The following is a 21,697-nucleotide window of genomic DNA, read 5'->3' as shown; positions in this document are numbered from 1 at the left end:
CTTCATCACAATAATCATTCCAGTGAATCCTGGCTGAACACCATCTGACACATTTTTATCCTTTCCTTAATCAGGAGACCAAAACTATTCAATGTACTCCAGATGTGGTGCTAGCTAGTTGGTCCAATGGGTCTGTTTTCTGTGTTCTATTGCTCTATGTGATCTCACCAATACCACAAATAAGTGTACCAAAACTTGCTTATTTTTAATATTCCAGTCTCACTACAATAAATAACAATATCCCACTTGGTTCCCTAACAATGTCCCCCCTAAGTTATGAGGCTGCACTGTCACTCAGACATGCGCGCTGATTGGCGCGTGGATGCACTGATTTCTGGAAACTGATGCCATACACAGACGTCTAAGGTCTATAAAATGGCAGACGGAAGGTATGCTCCCTTATCACTAACTGAAACGGCAAATTCACTTTGTGATTAATACAAAAGGAGAAAGGGAAAGATACAAAAGAGACCTAAGGGGCAATGTTTTCGCACAGCGGGTGGTATGTGTATGGAATGAGCTGTCAGAGGAGGCTAGTACAATTGCAACATTTAAGAGGCATCTGGATGGGTATATGAATAGGAAGGGTTTGGAGGGATATGGGCCGGGTGCTGGCAGGTGGGACTAGATTGGGTTGGGATATCTGTTCGGCATCGACGGGTTGGACCGAAGGGTCTGTTTCCATGCTGTACATCTCTATGACTTTAACTGGAAATGATCCCTTTGTGCCAACTGTTTCCTATTAGCCAACTGCCCATTCTAACATCTTACCTTCTCCATGAAGAGATCTTATTTTACACGATGACCTTTGATGTTTCAAATGCTTTCTGGAAATTTAAATGTAGTATATCCACCACTTCTCCATTATTCACATTGCTTGTTACATCTTCAAAAGAACTCCAATAAATTAGCTGAACATGATTTCCCTTTCACAAAACTATGTTGACAGTGCTGCATTGCATGAAGATCTAAGTACCCTGTACAATTTCCTTAATAATAAAATCCAGCATTTTTCCTGACGTTAGGTTAACCAGCCTGCAATTTCCTGCTTTCTGTCTCCCTCCTTTCTTGATTAGAAGAGTCATGTTTGCTATCTTACAGTCTAAAGGGACCTTTTCATAATCTGGGGAATGTTGCAATATTGAATCAATACATCCACTATCTCATCAGCCACATCTGCAAAACCTAGGATGAAGTCCATCAGGACTTGTTAGCTTTAAGTTCTCATAATGTCCTGAGTGCTTTTTCCTTTGGTGATTGTAATAGTTTTAAAGTTCCTCGTTCCCTTTCATGTCCGATCCACAATTTTTTTGTAATGTTTCATCTTTTTCCTCAACAATGAAGACAGATAAAAAATATTTGTTTAATTCATTTGCCATTTTCTTATATCTCATCATTCATTCCTCAGAACCTCTCTCGAGAACTGACACTTAAGGACTTTATTCCTTTCCTTTCCAAATACTCAAAGAAATTCTTACTAGCTGATTTCATATTTCTTGCTGGATTGCTGTCAAAACGTCTCAATTTGAAAAATTAGAGATTTGTGTTTTAATCCTGTTGCAAATGGTGCATTCAAACGCTGAAAATCGTATTAGATGAGAAAACAATTTGCAACTTTAAGAAAGACAAACATTTTAAAGTACTATACCAAACCAAATGTGATACTGAGAAAGTGAAGTATGAACCCTAATTATGATGTGGACTTTAAGAAAACTCTTGACTGAGAAGGATTTTGAGAGATGGATTGTACTTCATTGGAGACTGGATGTCAGACATGCAGAGGAACAGCAAAGGGGCAGTGAAATATCAAGAGAATTGGTGTAATTGTAGCTCAATATAAGCAACCTCCATTCTACCGATAATATCAACACAGAGCAGTACATAGATTAAGTCAAAGTCAGAAGTCACACGACACCAGGTGATAGTTCAACAAGTTTATTTGAAATCACAATCTTTTGGAGGTCCCACCTGATGAAGGAGCATTGCTCTGAAAGCTTGTGATTTCAAATAAACCTGTTGGACTATAACCAGGTAACATGTGACTTCTGACTTTGTCCATCCCAGTCCAACACCAGCAACTTCATATCATAGATCAGGAAATTGAGGTAGTAGAGAAAGGATCTCTGGGAGATAAATGCTGCAAGTTGGGAAGGAAAACGATTACTAAAGATCCCTTGGATTTTGGAATGTAGATGAAGGATTCCAAGACCTTGTTATTTACAAAGCTCCTTTTTACATGCAGTTTTCTTTCTATCGCTGTCTACATGGGATTTTCCTTTGGCACAAACCAGATGGACTTGAAGACACCTAGGAGCTACAATTTGAACTGTTTAATTTGTGATAAGATTTTTTACCCTGTCTAGATTGTCATCTCGGAACATGAACAAAGCTGTCTTGTTACGGGTAAACTTTAGTTTTTATAAGTAAATTCAAGATTTTCTGACTGGGAAGTGAGCATTCCCACTCTTTCTGCTACAATTACTACAGCTTTTATACAATTTATATTGTCGCTGGCCTAGAAATTCCTGTGAAGTGATACAAAAGGTTAACTCTAAATAGTGGGACCTGACAATTGAGACCTTTATTCTTGTTCTTTTATTCTTGTTATTCTTTTCACGGCATATGCAAAACTTCTAATCTTCAACCTTATACAGTAGGTTGTTCAAGCCTAGTGTGAACGCCTTCAATTGTTGAATGAAGGCTAGAGAATCAGGCAGCCCTTGTTGATACATGTACATGGGATACAATACAGCCAACTTCCTCAAAATGATTCATCCAGACCTCGTTTCAACAGGATAAAGTAAATCTGCAACTGACAGAATAAATCTTCTGGTCAGCATGGTCTCTTAAATCTCATGGTCTCTTGACTGTCATCACATACTTAGAAATAAAATCAATTATCATCTTCTACAAAACATTAGCACTTCCTGGAATACACTGAGCACACTCTGAACACCACGAACAATTGTGAGTCTTGAACCTTAGTTGAGCAGCTCTTTTATTAAGTTTGTTTAAATAACCCTGCTTCCTGCAATGCCAAACCAACTTTGTGGTGAATTGGGAAACCAACAGCTTAAAATTCAGCAGAAAAGAAGTGGAAACCTCAAAATTTCAAAATATTGGCTTGAATAGTGGGCTAGAATTCGCAGCGTGAATTAATTCACCAACAGACTGAACAATAATTGCACTTCTTCCCAGGGACAAGGAAACAATGAGCACATATGCATATTGTAAATAATACGCTGAATGAGCAGAACACCAGCCATCGTTCCGAGTCGAAGTGTTGGGTGCACTCTCTCACATTGTAGCTAGAGCCAATAGCCACCAAGAAAAAAATACTAGAACAAAGTGATAATCTAAAATGACAAATGGCTCCTGTGTATGTGCAGAGGCAGCTCACAAGGTCAACTAATGGCTGCAACAGGCCATTGGAAGCACCTACATGTTCTGCTGACATCAACATTCGAGGATGGAGGAGGTGGTGGAGGCTGATGAAGCAGAGCTTCCTTCCTTAACAGTGCCTAAGAGGTTAGGTTTCATTGGCTGCTGTATCTTCACTCGGTCATCCAGCATCCTCGTTGCGGCTTCTGTTGGAGCACCGAGTCCAAACCCAGCAACAGGGCTGACTGATGTGCCTGATCCCCCTCACTCTGATCCACCTCCTCATCCAGACTGTAAGCGCCCAATAAAATGGCCACTACAAATGCATAGATGGGAATCAATGACATTGGCTTACATGTCAAGTTGTGTGTGCTGCTCCACTAGCATGGCATTCACAATACTTGCGATCATACTAGAATGGACATCCTTAGAGTCAGAGATGTACAACATGGAAGCAGACCCTTTGGTTCAACCCATCCATGCCGACCAGATATCCCAACCCAATCTAGTCCCACCTGCCAGCACCCGGCCCATATCCCTCCAAACCCTTCCTATTCAAATACCCATCCAAATGCCTTTTAAATGTTGCAATTGTACCAGCCTCCACCACTTCCTCTGGCAGCTCATTCCACACTCTGCATGAAAAAGTTGCCCCTTAGGTGTCTTTTATATCTTTCCCCTCTCACCCTAAACCTATGCCCTCTATAGTTCTGGACTCCCCCACACCAGGGAAAAGACTTTGTCTATTTATCCTATCGATGCCCCTCATGATTTTGTAAATCTCTATAAGGTCACCCCTCAGCCTCCGACGCTCCAGGGAAAACAGCCCCAACCTGTTCAGCCTCTCCCCATAGCTCAAATCCTCCAACCCTGGCAACACCGTTGTAAACCTTTTCTGAACCCTTTCAAGTTTCACAACGTCTTTCCGATAGGAAGGAGACCAGAATTGCATGCAATATTCCAACAGTGGCCTAACCAATGTCCTGTACAGCCGCAACATGACCTCCCAACTCCTGTACTCAGTACTCTGACCAATAAAGGAAAGCATACCTTATCAGTAAACTTTCAAAATCGACAGCATAGGAGATAAAATTATATATATATATATAAAGCGGGATTGAACACCAACACTTCACCAGAGGCTCACTGATGTTACCTAGCGTGGTGACGAAACATTTGAGAACAAACCCACCAGCTCAGCAAACAAACCAACAACCTAACCCTTCCTCTGTCATATTTCAATCCCTACTTTTCCATGGCCAAAATTCACTTATCCCCTGCCTTGGAAGTCCACTTGAAGCGAATACTACAATTGACCTTAGCTCATCAGTTTCTATACAACAAAAGGCTGTCTAAGTCTGTAACATAGAACAATAAAGCACAGAACAGGGCCTTCTGCCCTCAATGTTGCGTTGACCTGTGAACTATTCTTATCTCATTCCGCCTATACTATCCCATCATCATACATGTGTTTATCCCAAGGATTGTTTAAATCTCCCTAATGTGGCTGAGTTGACTATATTGGCAGGCAAGGCATTCCACACCACTACCACTCTCTGAGTAAAGAACCTGCCTCTGACATCCGTCTTAAATCTATCACCGCTCCATTTGTAGTTATGTCCCCTCATGCAAGCTGATGTCATCATCCTGGGAAAAAGATTTTCACTGTCTACCCTACCTAATCCTCTGATCATCTTGTATGTCTCTATCAAATCCCCTCTTAGTCTTCTTACCAATGAGAACAGACCAAAGTCTCTCAGCCTCTCCTCATAAGACCTTCCCTCCAGACCAGGCAACATCCTGATAAATCTCCTCTGCACTTTTGCCAATGCTTCCACATCCTTCCCAAAATATGATGACCAGAACTGTATGCAATACTCCAAGTGCGGCCACACTAGCGTTTTATATAGTTGTAGTATGATATTGCGGCTCCTGAACTCAATCCCTCTACCAATGAAACCTAACACACCGTATGCCTTCTTAACAGCACTATCTTAATTTAACACATTATCCCCCCATTGCCCTTTGCAGGCATTCTTGTCTATAATAATGTATGGCTTTCAAAATGAAAGATTTTATTTTGGTATCTTGTTTTCTAAACAGCCTTAGGTTAATTTAAAACAACGATAAACAGGCTTCCAACGTACATATATCTTTACTATACCTAAGCACAGAGTTATTTGAATGAATACAGAGGAACCTTGATTATCCCAATATCAATTATCTGAATTTTAGATTACCTGAAGATGATCTCAAGGTCCTGATAGAAACATTACATCAAAGACCTGTTTCCAACAGTGATCGCGTCTTTTGTTTACAATGATTAAAAATGAATTTGGCTTATTGAAAATGCTGCCGAGAACAGTCCTAGACATCGATGGGAGCCCAGGCACCATCACCATATGACTGACCACCTGCCCTCTCTCTTTCTCTCCCCACGCTTTCCCTGGAGTTCTACACAGGGATGTACCCTAAACCCCACCCCCCCTTCCCCAGATAATCTCTCCAACATTGTCCTGTACAGGGCAAAGTTGGAACCTGACAAAACGTTGCAGTGAAAAGTTGAGTGTGTGGCTGTGTATGGGTGTGTGAGGGATGGGTGGGGGCTTGCACCAGTGTGCTGCTGCCTAGTCTCCCAACCGGGGTGGGGGGAGAACGAGACTTAGCAGGTGCTTGGTGTGCCAATCCCATTGAACTGATGGGGAAGGAGGGGCGGGAGGCTTCAGCAATGCTGCAGGTCCCTTACACATGTGTGTCTGCTCAGAAACAAAGCCCTGAGATAGAGAGAGGGAACAAGGTAGGCAGAGTGAAGAAAAAGGAAACTTCAGAAAACTCTGAGTCCCAGAGGAGTGGCATTTAATCAATTAACCAAATAATCAATTATCTGAACGAAATAGTGCATGTCCATCTCATTCGGATAATTGAGGTTCCTCTGTAGTAATATGAACAATACTGTACCAGCACGCTTTCTTTTGAGGCTTGGAACATGGGAATCTAAAGTTTTTGCTTTCTTCAGATTTAGGTCTGAAACAGCAGACGAGGAGGAGGGAGCAGGATCACTTTCCATACACCGGCCACTGCAACAGCCCGTCTTCAGTTTTGGTGCAGGCATCTGTTTATGTAGCAGAAACACTGTTATGGTAATAAGTCTATATTTTAATGTTGTTGCAAACTTTTCACCACACCCCCCCCCACCCCCCCAATTTTAAACTTACTTCAGCAAACCGTAACATGGGGCTCTCTAAGAGCAACATTAGTATTTCATAACGTATAATGGGTGGTACTGGCAGAACTAAGTATCAGCAACAGCTGTTTAAAGTACTGTGTATTCTAAAATAACTTTAACTTTGGAACTTCCAAATTGGTTTCACCTAGCCTGCAGAGATGCCCTACTTTGGTTCACCAAACTCACAAATAAGCTACTTAGTTAGCACTTGTTATGATTACATGTGAAATGGTGGTCAGTCCACCTTCCTTCCAGCCAGTCTGCAATATGGATTGGGCTAGCACAAAACCTCTCTTAGGTTAGTAATTATTTGGAACTAGTAGCAGACAATGCACACTTTGCACAATTATTGTTACATTGTCAGAAAGTGAGAGTTTAGGCTTGCTCACTTTGGTCTTGGTTTGTGTCAAATAAATACCATTTTATAGAAGCATGTATCCTCTGATTCCAGCTGCAAATGTGTTGCTGGTCAAAGCACAGCAGGCCAGGCAGCATCTCAGGAATAGAGAATTCGACGTTTCGAGCACTATCCTCTGATTCCAACCTAGTGCGGCTCAGATTTTGTAATTTTCCCTTAATTATAGCATAGCATGCACAGGAGATCATGTAGGAAATCATCTACATTTTATTTTGAAAAGTATCACACACCACGCCATCAATTCAATGCTTATAACTTTAAATCTATTTCACAGGCTGAACAATACATACGAACAGTAAAAACATATTAACTTTTTTAAAAATTATGAGGTGGCACACAAGAGATTGAAGCAAATGAAGATTTGCATTTGTACAGCACTTTTTCCAAAATCAGGATGTCTCAAAGGATTTTATAATCTATGCAATACTTCTGAACTATTGTCATTGGTATAATTTAATATGTGCGGCAGCTAATTTATGCAGAGCTGTAAACAGGTGTGGAACAGTGGCTCAGTGGTTAGCACTGCTGCCTCACAGCACAGGAATCTGGGTTTTCATTCCAACCTCAGGTGACTGTTAACATAGAGTTTGCGCATTCTCCCCATATCTGTGTGAGTTTCCACCAGGTGCTCTGATTTTCTCTTGCAGTCCAAAGATGTGCAGGTTAGGTGGACTGGCCATGCTAAATTGCCCATTGTGTCCAGGGATGTGTAGGTTAACCATGGGAAATGCAGGGTTATGGGAATAGGATCGGGTGAAAGTCCTGGGTGAGATGCTCTTTGGAGAGTCTGTGCGGACTAGATGGGCCAAATGGAGTGCTTCCCCACCTAAGCGATTCTATGATCCTCTGGAGTAATAATGCAGGTAATTTGTTTTAGTGATGTATATTTGAGGGATAAATATTTGGTATGATAGTGATAACTTCTCATTCTTATTTGAAATTGCATTATGGAATATTTATTGTCATTTCAGGCAACTGGGGGACATTATTTGAATATTTTGTACAAAAGCATGCATCGAAGACAGTGCTATTTTAACCTAGATTTTGAGCTCAAGTCTCTGACATGGAACTTGAACCGCAAATTTCCTAATTCAGACATGAGAGCAATGCTATTGAAGAAAAAACTGATGTAGTTTATGCTGCTTGGTTGGGGTATTAAAAGTGTTCACCATTCCATTTCAATAAATGGCAATAAATGGCTTTTACAATTGATGATCAACTGGTTCCTCCATAGCTTACCAACTTTTACTCCTTTCCTTCTCAACTAAATTAAGTGATATTTACTGTTTTCTAATTTGAAAAAGCATAATAACCAAATATAGACTATTACAAAATAGGAATTAGACAATTTACAGTTCAATTTCCATCTCAGACACTGGAGCTCCAATTCTAGGTTAATATAGCACTGTCTTAGATGCATGTTTTCACATGAGATGTTAAAAATTCAGACTTATGCATGTGAAAGCTGAAAATGTGCTGCTGGAAAAGTGCAGCAGGTCAGGCAGCATCCAAGGAACAGGAGATTTGACGTTTCGGGCATAAGCCCTTCTTCTCCTGTTCCTTAGATGCTGCCTGAACTGCTGCGCTTTTCCAGCAACACGTTTTCAGCTCTGATCTCCAGCATCTGCAGTCCTCACTTTCTCCTTATGCATGTGAAACCCTACTTATTTGAATATTAAAATGGTCAAAACCACCAAATACCAGAGATTTATCTGAAGTCAGTTTGCTTCAGTCTGAAAACATACATATTTTAATAGTTTTTTTTCCACCTGACAGCAAATAAAACTGTAAACAGAATATGAGGCACAGTCTTTCAAAGAAATCTATAATTTAATTCATATTTAAGCTATTGTGATCTCAGCCCAGATCCATAGTTTGTAAATTCAAGGAACTATTTAAACTTTACTTTGAATCTTTGAAGGGTTATGTAATTTATATCATATAGGGGAGAACACTTGCATCTCATAACTCCCCTCAGAAGTATCCCTGAACACGCCAAATGTAATCTGACTTTCAATGATTAATGTTCTTAGTTAAACAGGGCACCTCATCCACCTGCAGCTCTGAAAATGACAATGATTAAGTAATTTATTTTTCTAACATATTAAGAATATCTGGACAGCCTTCTGTTCATCTTATCATGACATGGCATCTGTAGAAGCTACCTTAACTAGCTACGTACAATGTGTTCAATCCAATTTGGCTAAAGAGCACACATCAGAATTCAGCCAAATCATAGAAAATGGCAAGTGTCACTTCAACGTGGAATCAGAATTTCAATTGCTGATGCTGAAGGTTCTTGACACCATAAAAATTATGAGCTAAGTATTATTAGGTGGTGTATCTTTGCAAAACCACATTCCCATTCCAATGATTAGTCATTGAGAATATTTCCTAGTAACTGAAGTTCATCAGGACTTTCTTTTCTTTTAAAGACCAGTTTCTCCCACTTGCAAGGGCGTGGGACAGGTGTGGTCATGTATCAAATCAAAATATTACAACAGTCTGGACTCCACTCTAGCTGGAAGGTGGTACATGTCAATGGTTGTAAAGAGAAAGCGTTATACATTACCAAAATGTCAAACAAAATGTGATTTTCAAATTTCTGAAAATATTGAGAAATTGAGTCAGTACACATCAGGGAGAAAGTGAGGACTGCAGATGCTGGAGATCAGAGCTAAAAATGTGTTGCTGGAAAAACGCAGCAGGTCAGGCAGCATCCAAGGAGCAGGAGAGTCGACTTTTCGGGATTCCTGAAGAAGGGCTCATGCCCGAAACGTCGACTCTCCTGCTCCTTGGATGCTGCCTGACCTGCTGCGCTTTTCCAGCAACACATTTTCAGTTCAGTACATATCAGTCAATTAATGCACATCGCAGGAATAGAATCAGAAATGTTTGCAACATTAAACGTAATAAAAATAAGAATCATTGCTTATCACTGGTTTTTACGAAGTAATTTCAGTCATGTTGAAAAGTCTGTATGTCCTTTCAGATGAACAATAAAAATCGATGTTTCAGGCAAAAGCCCATCATCAGGGATTCCTTTTACCCGAAGCGTCGGTTTTCCTGCTCCTTAGATATTGCCTGACCTGCTGTGCTTTTCCAGCATCACACTCTCTACTTTAATACATAAGACAGCACCCAACATTCCCTCTTCCTCCATTATGCTGACCTATCGGAGAGTATTTACACACCTTTCCCTAAACTCAACACCCCTCACATTCCGTTCTTTGCTGAATACCGATGCAAGGTACTTAATAAGGATCTCATCCATTTCCTCTGGCTGCACACATAACCTCTGGTTAATGCTTGGTCCCAGGATGTAAATGCTAGTGGATTCCAAATGCAAATATAATAGAATCTAGTTCCCATGATATCTTTTTTGCTGAAAATAATTATTGCTTGACATTAATATAACTTGTGACCTATTGGCCGAAGTGGCAAATAAACCTGTAAGTAAGTTTTTTTTTGAAAATTAACTAAGATTATGCGATTCTTGTAAGTAAAACAAAAGGCTAGTCTCTTCAGGAGGATAAGCACATACTGAATAAACATTATGACTATAAAATGTACCAGAGTAATGTGTAAGTGTTAATGACTGACCATCCTATCAACAGTTTGTACAGCATAAACAAGATTTCATAATACACTCATCTAATCCTGGAGGCCATAGAATTTCAAGAACAAAAGCAGACAATCGCCACCTTCTTTTTCTTTAGAGTACAAAACATTTATCTTATAGATTCAAATCAAACATTGGGTACGTACAATTTTTTGAGCAATACGAAAAAACTGCGATACGTCTCGAATTGTGTGTCCAAAATTATCATAGATCTTGACATATGGCTGCACCCATGATGACAACTGTGACCTCACTTCAGTTCCAGTAAATCTGAAAGTAAGGACAGAATACACATGAAGTTGATCAAGAAAATCATTTTGAACTTAACAACTACTTGATGTCAAATGTGGCTGCTTTTCTGAGTCAGAGTCAGAGTCAGAGTCAGAGTCAATCTGTAGAGCTGACTTTCAAGTTATTTCCAGTTTCATTTCAAAATGGTAAAAACAAAAATTGCAACCGTGAAAAACGCATGCACAATTGTGTCATTTTCCTCTACAAGATCCTAGATTCTAAAAGCATCAGCATAAGCAGTTTCATCAATCCATTTAAATCCATATCAGTCATGCTTAGCTAGGCTTGCTTCTGGCAGACACCAAAAGCTTAGCCAGTTACTGAAATTATATTGCCCAAGAGTAGGCGCATAGTGAGAATGTAAACAACTTCTGGAATGAACTCTTTGTAACAGAATAACTAAAGAACAGGAAAAAAGACATATCAGGAGGTAAACTCACTCCAACCCAAGCCTCTCTGAATTTGTAGCCCACCATTCTCTCAGTCTCAACTATAACATTGACAAATCCTTTGGCAAGAGTAAGAGTGTGAGCTGAAAATGTGTTGCTGGAAAAACGCAGCAGGTCAGGCAGCATCCAAGGAGCAGGAGGATCGATATTTCGGGCATGAGCCCTTCTTCAGGAAACCCTCTTTCAGGCTCATGCCCGAAACGTCGATTCGCCTGCTCCTTGGATGCTGTCTGACCTGCTGCGCTTTTCCAGCAACACATTTCCAGCTCTGATCTCCAGCATCTGCAGTCCTCACTTTCTCCAAGAGTAAGAGTGTACTGACTTTCACCTAACAGAGGCCAAACACCATTGCTCTGACCTCACAGGGCCACAACCCCATAAATTTATATAGATCATAAACAGTTGAGATCCCAGAACTGGTCCTTGTCACACAATGTCAGAGGTTACCAACCCATAAGAGACCCATTTAGCTCTACCATTTGCTTCCTCTTCACCAATGAGTCCTCATCCATGCCATTATCATCACACAAAATACATGGTGATGGAACCTTGGGGGGTGTGTGTGTGTGTGTGGGGGGGGGTGTTGTTGTGGGAGGGGAGGATGAAAAGAGGGAGTGCTGTGGAGGAACAGGTCTTGCAATGGAGTCGTTTGATGTGCACAGTATTTTTTAGCATCTCTGTTAGTCTTTTGGGAGGGGAAGACAACTCTGGAGACACTAACAGGACATCGAGAGATGAAAATGTTTTACAACATGACAGTTAACTTTGATGGTGAGTGACAGCAGAGACAAAAATGAATCTCAGTCAGTCGTATCAATGTTTAATTATTGCAACTGTTCAAATGACAAAACAGATTTTTATGCAGAGTAAAATCATACATTATGACAAGAAAAATGGACAAATTCTAACATTTAGATACTTGAACAGAATACATCATATGCACAGTCTCTGTCAATTAAGATTAGTAGGCATTGAAATACATGATTGCAAGAAAGTTCCATAAGGACTTATGTTATTAGTCAATTCCAAAGCTTTAACCTACTCAATATAGCTTATTGGAAGATGTTTGAACAAAATCTAATTTATTTACATACCTATGATCACACAGGAAGATAGCTCCATAGTCATTGCGGTGACGAATAACCCTACCGATGGCCTGATTAACAGCACGTGATGCTTGCTGTCTGTACCATTCTTGCCCAGATAAATGCTTTGAAAAAAAATCAATTGATGTAATCCAGCTTTATCCTTTAAATTATCCTGTAAGTATTCATATTTCAACATCATGACATCTTCAATTACATAAACCTTTCCTTGGAAGTATGAATGACAAATTGATCCACAATGATGTGACCAGCTTTGTTTAGATTTACCATGTAATCTCCAAAATAATTGCTAACAAGAAACAGAACTCCCTCTACCATGATGCCATGGCAAAGAAGTCTTACCCTACCTTCTCTTTCAGAATTCTGAAAGGATCTCTGACACTGTTGTTGACTCAATGAACCCAAAGCCCCTCTCTCTCCCTTCTATATGGGCCAAAGAAAATGCAAAATCTGCTTTTTTATGTCCTCCCTCTTCGTACCTTCCAAGCTCCACAAACACTCATACCTCAGTGATTCCATGTACTTTTTTCAAAGCAGTACAGGTTGTTCTGATATAATGTTTTAAAATGAATTGACTATAATGCGATTGATGAATTGTAGGTGCTGTTTAGATAACATGATCTTTCTACTGAACAGGTATGGCAATTTTCTATAGCAATTTTGTACAGCCTGATTTTGTTTAGAGGTTTTCTACAGTACAGGGTTGCAGAGGAATGTAACTGTCGCAGTACAGCAGAATGACTTGAATACTGTATACGCAGCTCAATATGTGGTCTACTCTAATTTGAGGCACCAAATATAGGCTAGGTGAATCTTTTGCAGTATATTCCGAGCTATGGGCCTATCAGTTTAATTCTCCATCTTGCTGTCATTGACCTCCACGGCCTTTGTCATTTGCAGCTCTCTAATGAAGCTCAATGTAACCCTGAGGAACAGCATCTCATCTTTTGATTAGACTTTATAGCCTTATGGACTCAGCATGGAGTTCAGCAAGTTCAATCACTGCCCCCATTTTGTTACCTTTTTCTTTCCTGGTCTTAACTTTCCTGTTTTTTGTTCACTTGCAACAGTAATTATTCATGATTGGGCTATTCACACATTTTCCAGACATATCTTTTGTTTCTTTATTGCATTACCACTCCCTTCATCCTTGTATGAAAGGCCTGACATTTAATCTATTCTGCCCACCCTCCTGTGACAGGCCTTCCTTTTTGTTATCCTAACCCACCCCTTTCTATTGCTTAATAACCTCCCTGACATTTTATCATTACATTCTGATGAAAAGCTAATTTGTCAAGTCATTTCTCTTTCTTTCTCCTCAGATGTTGCTACAATTGCTGAGTTATTTCTGGCAATTTTTAATTCATTCACAGGATGAAGGGTTTCCGGCTCGGTCAGCATTTAGTCCCCATCCCTACTTGCCCAGAGGGCAGTTTAGAGTGAACCACATTGCTGTGGGTCTGGAGACCAGCTAAGGACAGTAAAAAACCGGTTGGCATTTTTCCCAAAAATCGACAATGGATTCACAGTCATCATTCCACTCTTAAATTCAAGGTTTTTTAAAAATTGAATTTGAATTCCACCATCTGCCATAGCACGACTTGAATCTGAGTCCCTGGAATACTACCTGGGTCTCTGGATTAACAGCCAGCAATAATACCACTAGGCCATTGCCTCCCTGTATCCCGACTTTGTTTCAAAATTCTGGCATCTGTTGTATTGTGCCTTTGCTAGAATTACTTAATCACATCAGCGGTTCTTAATTGCAAGAGAGTTCGGAGGGAAATAGCTGTTGAAATTGTGGTGATCTTTCAGGAATCACTTGAGTCAGGGAGGGCCCCAGAGGACTGGAAAATGGCTAATTTAAGGGTGGAAAACTGAAGACAGAAAATCATAGTGCAGTTAGCCTGATCTTGGCTGTTGTCCATTATTAAGGATGAGATTGTGGAGTGCTTGGAAATGCATGGTGAAACAGGGCTGAGTCACCACAGTTTCATCAAGCGAGGTCATGCCTCACAAATCTATTAGAATTCTTTGAGGAGGTAATAAGCAAGTTAGAAAGGAGACATTATCTATTGGATTTCCAGAAGGTTTTGGTCAAGATACTGGCATGCACAGATGACTGGCTGACTGGCAGAAGGCAGACAGTGGGGATAAAGGGGTCTTTTTCAAGATAGCAACTGGTGACTGGTGGAGTTCTGCAGGAGTCAGCTATGGGATCACTACTATCCACATTATATGTTAACAATCTGGTCAAGGAAATGAGGGTGTTATTGCTTAGTTTGCAAATTACACTAAAAAGATGAAGGGACAGATAGTGTTGAGGAGATACGGAGGCTGCAGAAGAACTCAGACAGGCTCGGAGAGTGAACAAAGAAATGGCAGATGGAACAGAATGTGGAAAAGTGTGAGGTGGTGCACTTTGGTACGAAGGTGAATAAAGGTGTAAATTCTTTTCTAAATGGGGAGAGGCTTCGGACGTCTGAAGCACAAAAGAAATTTACAAGTCGTAGTTCTGAATTCTTTTCGTGTTAACATGCAGGTTAGGAATGCAAATGCAACGTTGGCAAGCATTTCAAAAGGGCAAGAATACAACAGCAGGGATGTACCGCTGAGGCTGTGTAAGGCTCTGGTTAAATGGCATTTGGAATATTGCAAACAGTTTTGGGTGTCACATCTAAGGAAGGATGTGCTGGTGATGGAGAGGTACCAAAGGAGGTTCACAAAAATGGTCCCGGAATGAAAGGCTTGTCATATGAGAAGCAGTTGAGAACTGTGGGTCTGTACTTACAATATTCCAAATGCGGTCTGATTAGATTAGATTAGATTAGATTAGATTAGATTAGATTAGATTACTTAGTGTGGAAACAGATGAGAGCCTTACACAGCCTCAGCAGTACATCCCTGCAGAAAGCTGTGGAGGTGAGGGGTCATTGAGTGTATTTAAGACAGAGATAGATAGATTCTTGATTAGTAAGAATATCAAAGATTACAGGAAGGAATGAAGAGAATGGGATTGAAAAACATACTGAGTGGTCATGATTGAGTGGCACAGCAGACTTGATAGGTCAAATGGTCTACTTTTGTTCCTATGTATTATGGTCTTACCTTATGGACAGTGAGGTAACCTGAAGGTTGATCCCAGGTATAGAGGGATTTTTTTTTAATGAATGCACCTGTATTCATTGACTTTTTTTGAAACATATAAGATTCTTGGTGGCTTGACCAGCTAGATACCGAGAGGTTGCCTCCTATTGTGGGAAAGTCTCGGGCCAGAGGGCAAAATCTCACATCGTATGGGCAAAGGCTGTAATAAATTGTGGGCGGCACGGTGGCACAGTGGCTAGCACTGCTGCCTCACAGCGCCAGAGACCCGGGTTTAATTCCCGCCTCAGGCAACTGACTGTGTGGAGTTTACACGTTCTCCCCGTGTCTGCGTGGGTTCCTCTGTGTGCTCCGGTTTCCTCCCACAGTCCAAAGATGTGCAGGTCAGGTGAATTGGCCATGCTAAATTGCCCGTAGTGTTAGGCTAGGGACATGGGTGGGTTGCGCTTCGGCGGGTCGGTGTGGACTTGTTGGGCGGAAGGGCCTGTTTCCACACTAAGTAAGCTAATCTAAAGTAATCTAATCTAAAAATTGCTCTGGCAGAACCCAAGCTGAAAATCAATGAGCAGGTTGGTATGAAGCAACTGATGCTTGATAGCACTGTTTCCACTACTTTACTGAGAATCACGGTGGGGGGCTGGGATGTTAACTGGCCAGGTGAGAAGTGTCCAACCTTTTGTGTATAGGGCATAGAAGGTCAATTGTTCACATTTGTTGGGAAGGTGACAGTATCATCACAGTACTGGAACAGCTTGGTTTGGGGAGCAGCAAATTCTCAAGCACATTTTCAGTACTCTAGGATAGATTCAAAAAGTTGGGACTGTTCTCCCTGAAGAAAAGGCGGCTGAGAGGAGATTTGATGGAGGCTTTCAAAATCATGAGCAGGCTGCATAGAACACACAGGGTGGAAGCTGTTCACCATCATAAAAGAAAGGATGAGACAGCACAGATTTACAGTGATATGCAAAAGATGGGTGATAATGGAATGCACTGCCTGGAAATGTGGTGGTGGCAGCAATTTCAACTGAAGTATTCAAGAGGGCATGAGATGATTACTTGGGTACAAATGGTGTGCAGCGATATGGGGAAAAGGACAGGTGATTGGCACAAGAGAACACAGTCAGTGTAGGCACAAGGGGCTGAATGGCCTCCTTTGGTACCACAACAATTTTATGATTCTATTGTCGGTGTTGTCAGTTTACAGATTTTACAGCATTCAGTGCCTCTAATGATCTGTTAATATCACGTAGAGTGAATCAAATTAACCGAAGACTGGCATCTGAGATGCCTGGGACCTCTGGAGGAGGCCAAGTTGGACCATCCACCTGGCATACCTGGCCAAAGATAGTTGCAATTGCTTCAGCCTTAGTTTTTGCACTGATGAGATGGTCTCCCTCATCATTGAGAATGGGTATATTTGTGGAACCTCTGCCTCAGTGAGTTGTTCAACTATTCAACACATTCACAAACTGCATGTGTTAAGTCTATTAGGCTTAGATTTAATACACTGATTGTGGAATCACTTAGTTCTGACACGCTTCACTATCATTAACAATATCCTTGAGGATGTCCTACACCATTCAACATGAAAAAAAACTCAAGTAAAAAGACTTGTGCAGCACTGAAACACTAGAATAGAGTTCATGCAATCCTAAAGCACCTGTTACATCAGACATGTGTGAAGAATGTTTACAACTTCATACACATTTCAGTTACAAACTGGCAATGATCAGCAAAGAGTTATCAAGACCATAAGCACAAAGTAATCTTTTAACTAGATAATTATTAAAAGGGCAAGTCTATTAAACAATTTTATATTTGTATGCATACAATACCTGAGCTGTTCCGACACATTTCGCTCTCATTTCATCAAGGAATTGCATCTTTAGCACTACTTTAGGGTCCATCCGAGGTGGAAAAGGCAACCCAGTAACAATCACACCTCGCCCATTCATATCTGCAAAATCCAAACCTTCGCTGGCCTGAAAACAACAAATAGTGCATCAGGTTCATTCTATCACTCTAGTCTGGGTTCAAGCAACATGAGACAAATACAAGTTAACCCATGATCACATTGTACTTCTACAGTTTTACTTGAAAGCACTGTCTACAGTTTGATATATTTTATTAATCTCATGAAAATACAGAACAATATTACTTTCCAAACTTCAATTATTTCTCAAATTCAATGCTACTTCTGTAGAACATGCAAACCACTACCTGTAAAAGATAGGTAACTGATGCAAAGACCTCAATTGCTTCAATTCCACTTCTGAATTATTTTTTTTACAAATCCAACAAATTTACCAAACACTTCTTTTTGCAGTGCATTCCACCTCACTTCTAACACAGAATGTTAGCGAAACTCAGCAGGTCAGTTGCATCGGTGGAAACAAGAGTCATACCAGACTCAAAACATCAACTCTGTTTCTCTCCACATAGATGCAACCTGACATGTTGAATTTCTCCAGTGTTCTGTGTTTGTTTTAGGTTTCCAGAATCTGCTGTATTTTGCCTTTATTCAAAAACTTGCCTCGAGCTGACCAGTCTGCGTAATCAATTTTTTTGGTGTGGAATCCTACTGCTGTCTGCCCCCAACCACCCCGGTTACACCTGCGATATACCTTTGAATTTTCTTTTGTATTTACTTTTAGGCAAATTGCTCTGTTTGCAAACTGTACCTAGTGCTACTTTCAGATAACACAGCCAACCTTCAATACTTTGGATTCCATTCAGTAATTGTGTACAACCTAAACATTACTTGGACAATTAAAATGAGACTCTTTGTTGAGGGATTATCCATAGAGTCAAATTTCTCACCTTCCCTCTGCACACTGCACAGAAACAAGCTCCATTCGACTTTGGGTCACTCACTTTATCGTAATATGCATTCATGACCTGAAATCAATTTGCCATACGTTAAAATATTCAAATTCAGACCAATTGCCAAAAACAGTCAAGATGTATTTCTTTATGGAGTGAATGGAATCACGTGGAGATTTACAAACCCGTGAAAAGCAAAGCAAAACACAAATCAAAAAGCAAACCTCTGTAAATGATCCTTTGCCTTTCACTTCCACAAAGAGTGGTTTGATCTCTTCTATTCTATTGGAAATGCCTTGCTCCTGTTAGAAGAAACAGTTAGAAATGGAAAAGGGTGAATCAATTCTGTCATTTGATTCTTGATGACGACATTCTAACTGTATACAAAAATATTTACAGAGGAAACTTTGAGTATTACTATTTTTAAACATGTTGAGAATTACTGCTGGAAGGGTTTTGCTGATGTAAGAGACAAATATATGTGGATGTCACATGCTCTCAAAGCACAATGTGGAAGTAGATAAATGGAAATATTTACAAACTTTGTTAAAAAGAACAACACACAAGTAAGCGGTTGTTAAAATGCATTTATACTTAATCTGTTAACTTTTTCTCCCTCCCTTTATGTGTTCAATACATTGGAGTTCCTCACCCAGAATTTACTAAGTGTCTTTGCCACCCTAATGCTTCCACTAAATTATTGGGAAGGGTAGTAGGTTGTGATTGGTAGGTGATATCTTTGCCCATATTTGACCTGGCATCATGAGACCTCATGGTCTGGAGTCAATACTGTAGACTTTAAGTTAAACCCCTCACTGTGCTGCCACCTCGATGGTCCCACGTTGAAAGTTGGCACGATTCTGAGTGTATGACAAAAACTTGTCTGTGGGATGGCTGTCAAAATTATAGCACAACCCCCAGATATTTAAAAGGGGGATTTTGGACATTTGACAGGGTGGGATGCACATTTGGCCTTTTTGGATACCTAGCTGAATGTTGAGTGATCTGTCTGATGTTATTCCTTTATGACTTTGACATGACCGGGCAGATAGACCAGGTGGAGATGGCAGATTTCCTCCACGGAATGACATCAGGGAACTAGATGGGATTTTACCATAATCTGATAGTCTCATGATCAATACTATTGAGACTAGCTTTTTATAATCAATCGCTCCATGACTTGAACCGAACTTGCACCCATGTTGCCAGAATGTCAGCTCTGGACTGTTAGTCCAATAGCAACTTAATTGTACTACTGTCTCGCAATATGTGAACTGCAGCAATGTGGTTGCCTCTTAACTGTTCATTGAATTGACCTGATGGTGCCGCTCAGTTACCAGCTCTGTCCACATTCCATGGCTAAATTCAAAAGAATTCCACGGTCATTTACCTTCCAAAACTCGAGGCTTTTATCCATGACAGGATATGATGGGAAGAACACCAACAGCCCATTTGGCACAACTCTAGACAGATTAACTAGAAGTGGAGATGGGAAACAAACATGCAATGGAATAAATCATGAGATTTGAGAAGTCAATTCAAACATTCCAAACACTGCCAAAACAATTTGAAAGAACCACTTCAAAGTGTGTTGCTGAATTTCATTCTTTGAAATATATAGAAAACCCATTTCACTAAGTGCTTTGTTTCTTTAGAGCAATGGAAGCTTTCCAGACAAGTTATGCTGCAACTTTACAAAACTGTAATTAGGCCCACATTTGGAATATTGCATACAGTTCTGGTCACCACACTACCAGAAGGATGTGGATGCTTTGGAAAGAGTACAGAAAAGGGTTACAAGGATGTTGCCAGGGTTGGGGGGATTTTAGCTATGAAGAAAGGTTGGGGTTGTTTTCACTGGACTGGCAGGAGGTTAAGGGGCAAGCTTATAAGGTTGAGTGTGGAAAGAATGAGGCTTTTTCCCCCCAAGGTGGAGGGGTGAATTACTAGGGTTCAAGGTGCAAAGGGGGAAGTTTAAAAGAGATGTGCGAGGCAAGGTTTTCACACAAAGGTTGGTGAGTACCTGGAATGCGTTCCCAGAGGTGGTGGTGGAAGCAGACGCAATAGCAGTGTTCAAAAAGCACCTGGACGAACACATGAATAGGAAGGGAATAGAGGGATATGGATCCTCTAAGTGAAGACAATTTTAGTATGGAAGGGCAGAATGTGTTGGCGCAGGCTTGGAGGGCCAAAGGGCCTGTTCCTGTGCTGTACTGTTCTTTGTTCTAGAGCTGATATTTGATTATGTTCTCGAGCTGATATTTGATGATGTTCGAGAGCAGATTGGTTTGGGACATGTTCAAGCTGTGGAAGTAAAAAAGAATGCAGTAACGAACAACATAATTAGAAAGAACAGGTACTGCTGTGCAGCTGACAGTGATCGTCCTTAAGGCTATATTGCCTGCTAGTGTTCAGCTTAAGGACATCACCTCAGGGTTGGAGAGGAAGGGTCCATGAGAGTACTTATGGCACAGTTTTAAGACTAAATAATGAGGGGACTGGACTCGCAGTGGTGGTGCTGAAGAAGGATACTTTAGACGAGAGAAAATTCAGCTAGTTAGAGAAAAAACAAGGCAACAAGGCAGTGTAGTAATATGTGCAATGATAAACAGTGTAACAGGAAAAGGACAAGGGGTAAAAACACAAAAATGCACTGGCAAATTAAGTCAGAGTTGGGACAAATGACAAAAATACAGAATTAAAAGGTTCCTGAGCTCAATGTCAGCAGCATTTGGAACAACATTAACTGAAGGTAAGAATAGAAATGAATAGACATGGAATGACTAACATGGTTGTGTGGCTAGGAAAACTAAGAAGATGAAGAAATGTGTATTCAAGGATATTTAATAATTCAAAAGTGGAAGAAGAAAGGATAAAAGGGGAGCTCTGTAAAGTATGAGCAATACCTTTGTCTCAGAAGATCAAGACATAGAATCAAGTTAGCTTGAGATAAGAAATCGGAATTGAGAAAACGTCACTAGTCGGGTAGTCCTCAAACAACAGGACAGTGTATAAATCAAGAAATAACAGAGTTGTAAGAAAAGGTAGCCAAAATAATCATGGGCCGTTTTAATTTTCAGATAGACTGGACAATTCAAATCGGAAAAAAATCATCTTGCAAGTGAGTTCAGAATTCATTTGGGAGAATTTTACTTTTAAAAAGAATAATATGTTGTGAATTTAACCAGGGAACAGGCTATTTTAGATTTGGCAACGTGTATGGAGGTAAGTATATAGTAAAGGATCCTCTAGGGAACAGTACGCAGAAAACAATAA

At 40.4% G+C, this 21,697-nt stretch overlaps 1 protein-coding gene across 4 annotated transcripts in view; it reads right to left on the bottom strand.

The window, feature by feature from the left end:
* rtel1 (regulator of telomere elongation helicase 1) overlaps nucleotides 1-21,697 on the bottom strand; it is a 143,906-nt gene that overhangs the window by 39,010 nt on the left and 83,199 nt on the right. For all 4 annotated transcript variants that reach the window (XM_060836336.1, XM_060836337.1, XM_060836340.1 and 1 more), the window contains exons 20-26: nucleotides 19,812-19,897; nucleotides 18,646-18,723; nucleotides 18,419-18,496; nucleotides 17,434-17,580; nucleotides 12,482-12,597; nucleotides 10,794-10,917; nucleotides 6,340-6,493 (exon numbers count right to left, since the gene is read on the bottom strand). In XM_060836336.1, coding sequence (XP_060692319.1) covers nucleotides 6,340-6,493; nucleotides 10,794-10,917; nucleotides 12,482-12,597; nucleotides 17,434-17,580; nucleotides 18,419-18,496; nucleotides 18,646-18,723; nucleotides 19,812-19,897 — 783 coding nt within the window. The remainder of the gene's footprint in view (nucleotides 1-6,339; nucleotides 6,494-10,793; nucleotides 10,918-12,481; nucleotides 12,598-17,433; nucleotides 17,581-18,418; nucleotides 18,497-18,645; nucleotides 18,724-19,811; nucleotides 19,898-21,697) is intronic.

The sequence above is a fragment of the Hemiscyllium ocellatum genome, chromosome 15, assembly GCF_020745735.1.
Source record: "Hemiscyllium ocellatum isolate sHemOce1 chromosome 15, sHemOce1.pat.X.cur, whole genome shotgun sequence".
In the NCBI taxonomy this organism is placed as follows: Eukaryota; Metazoa; Chordata; class Chondrichthyes; order Orectolobiformes; family Hemiscylliidae; genus Hemiscyllium; species Hemiscyllium ocellatum.
Note: the sequence above shows the minus strand (reverse complement) of the source record. Positions and strands in the feature narration are given on the sequence as shown.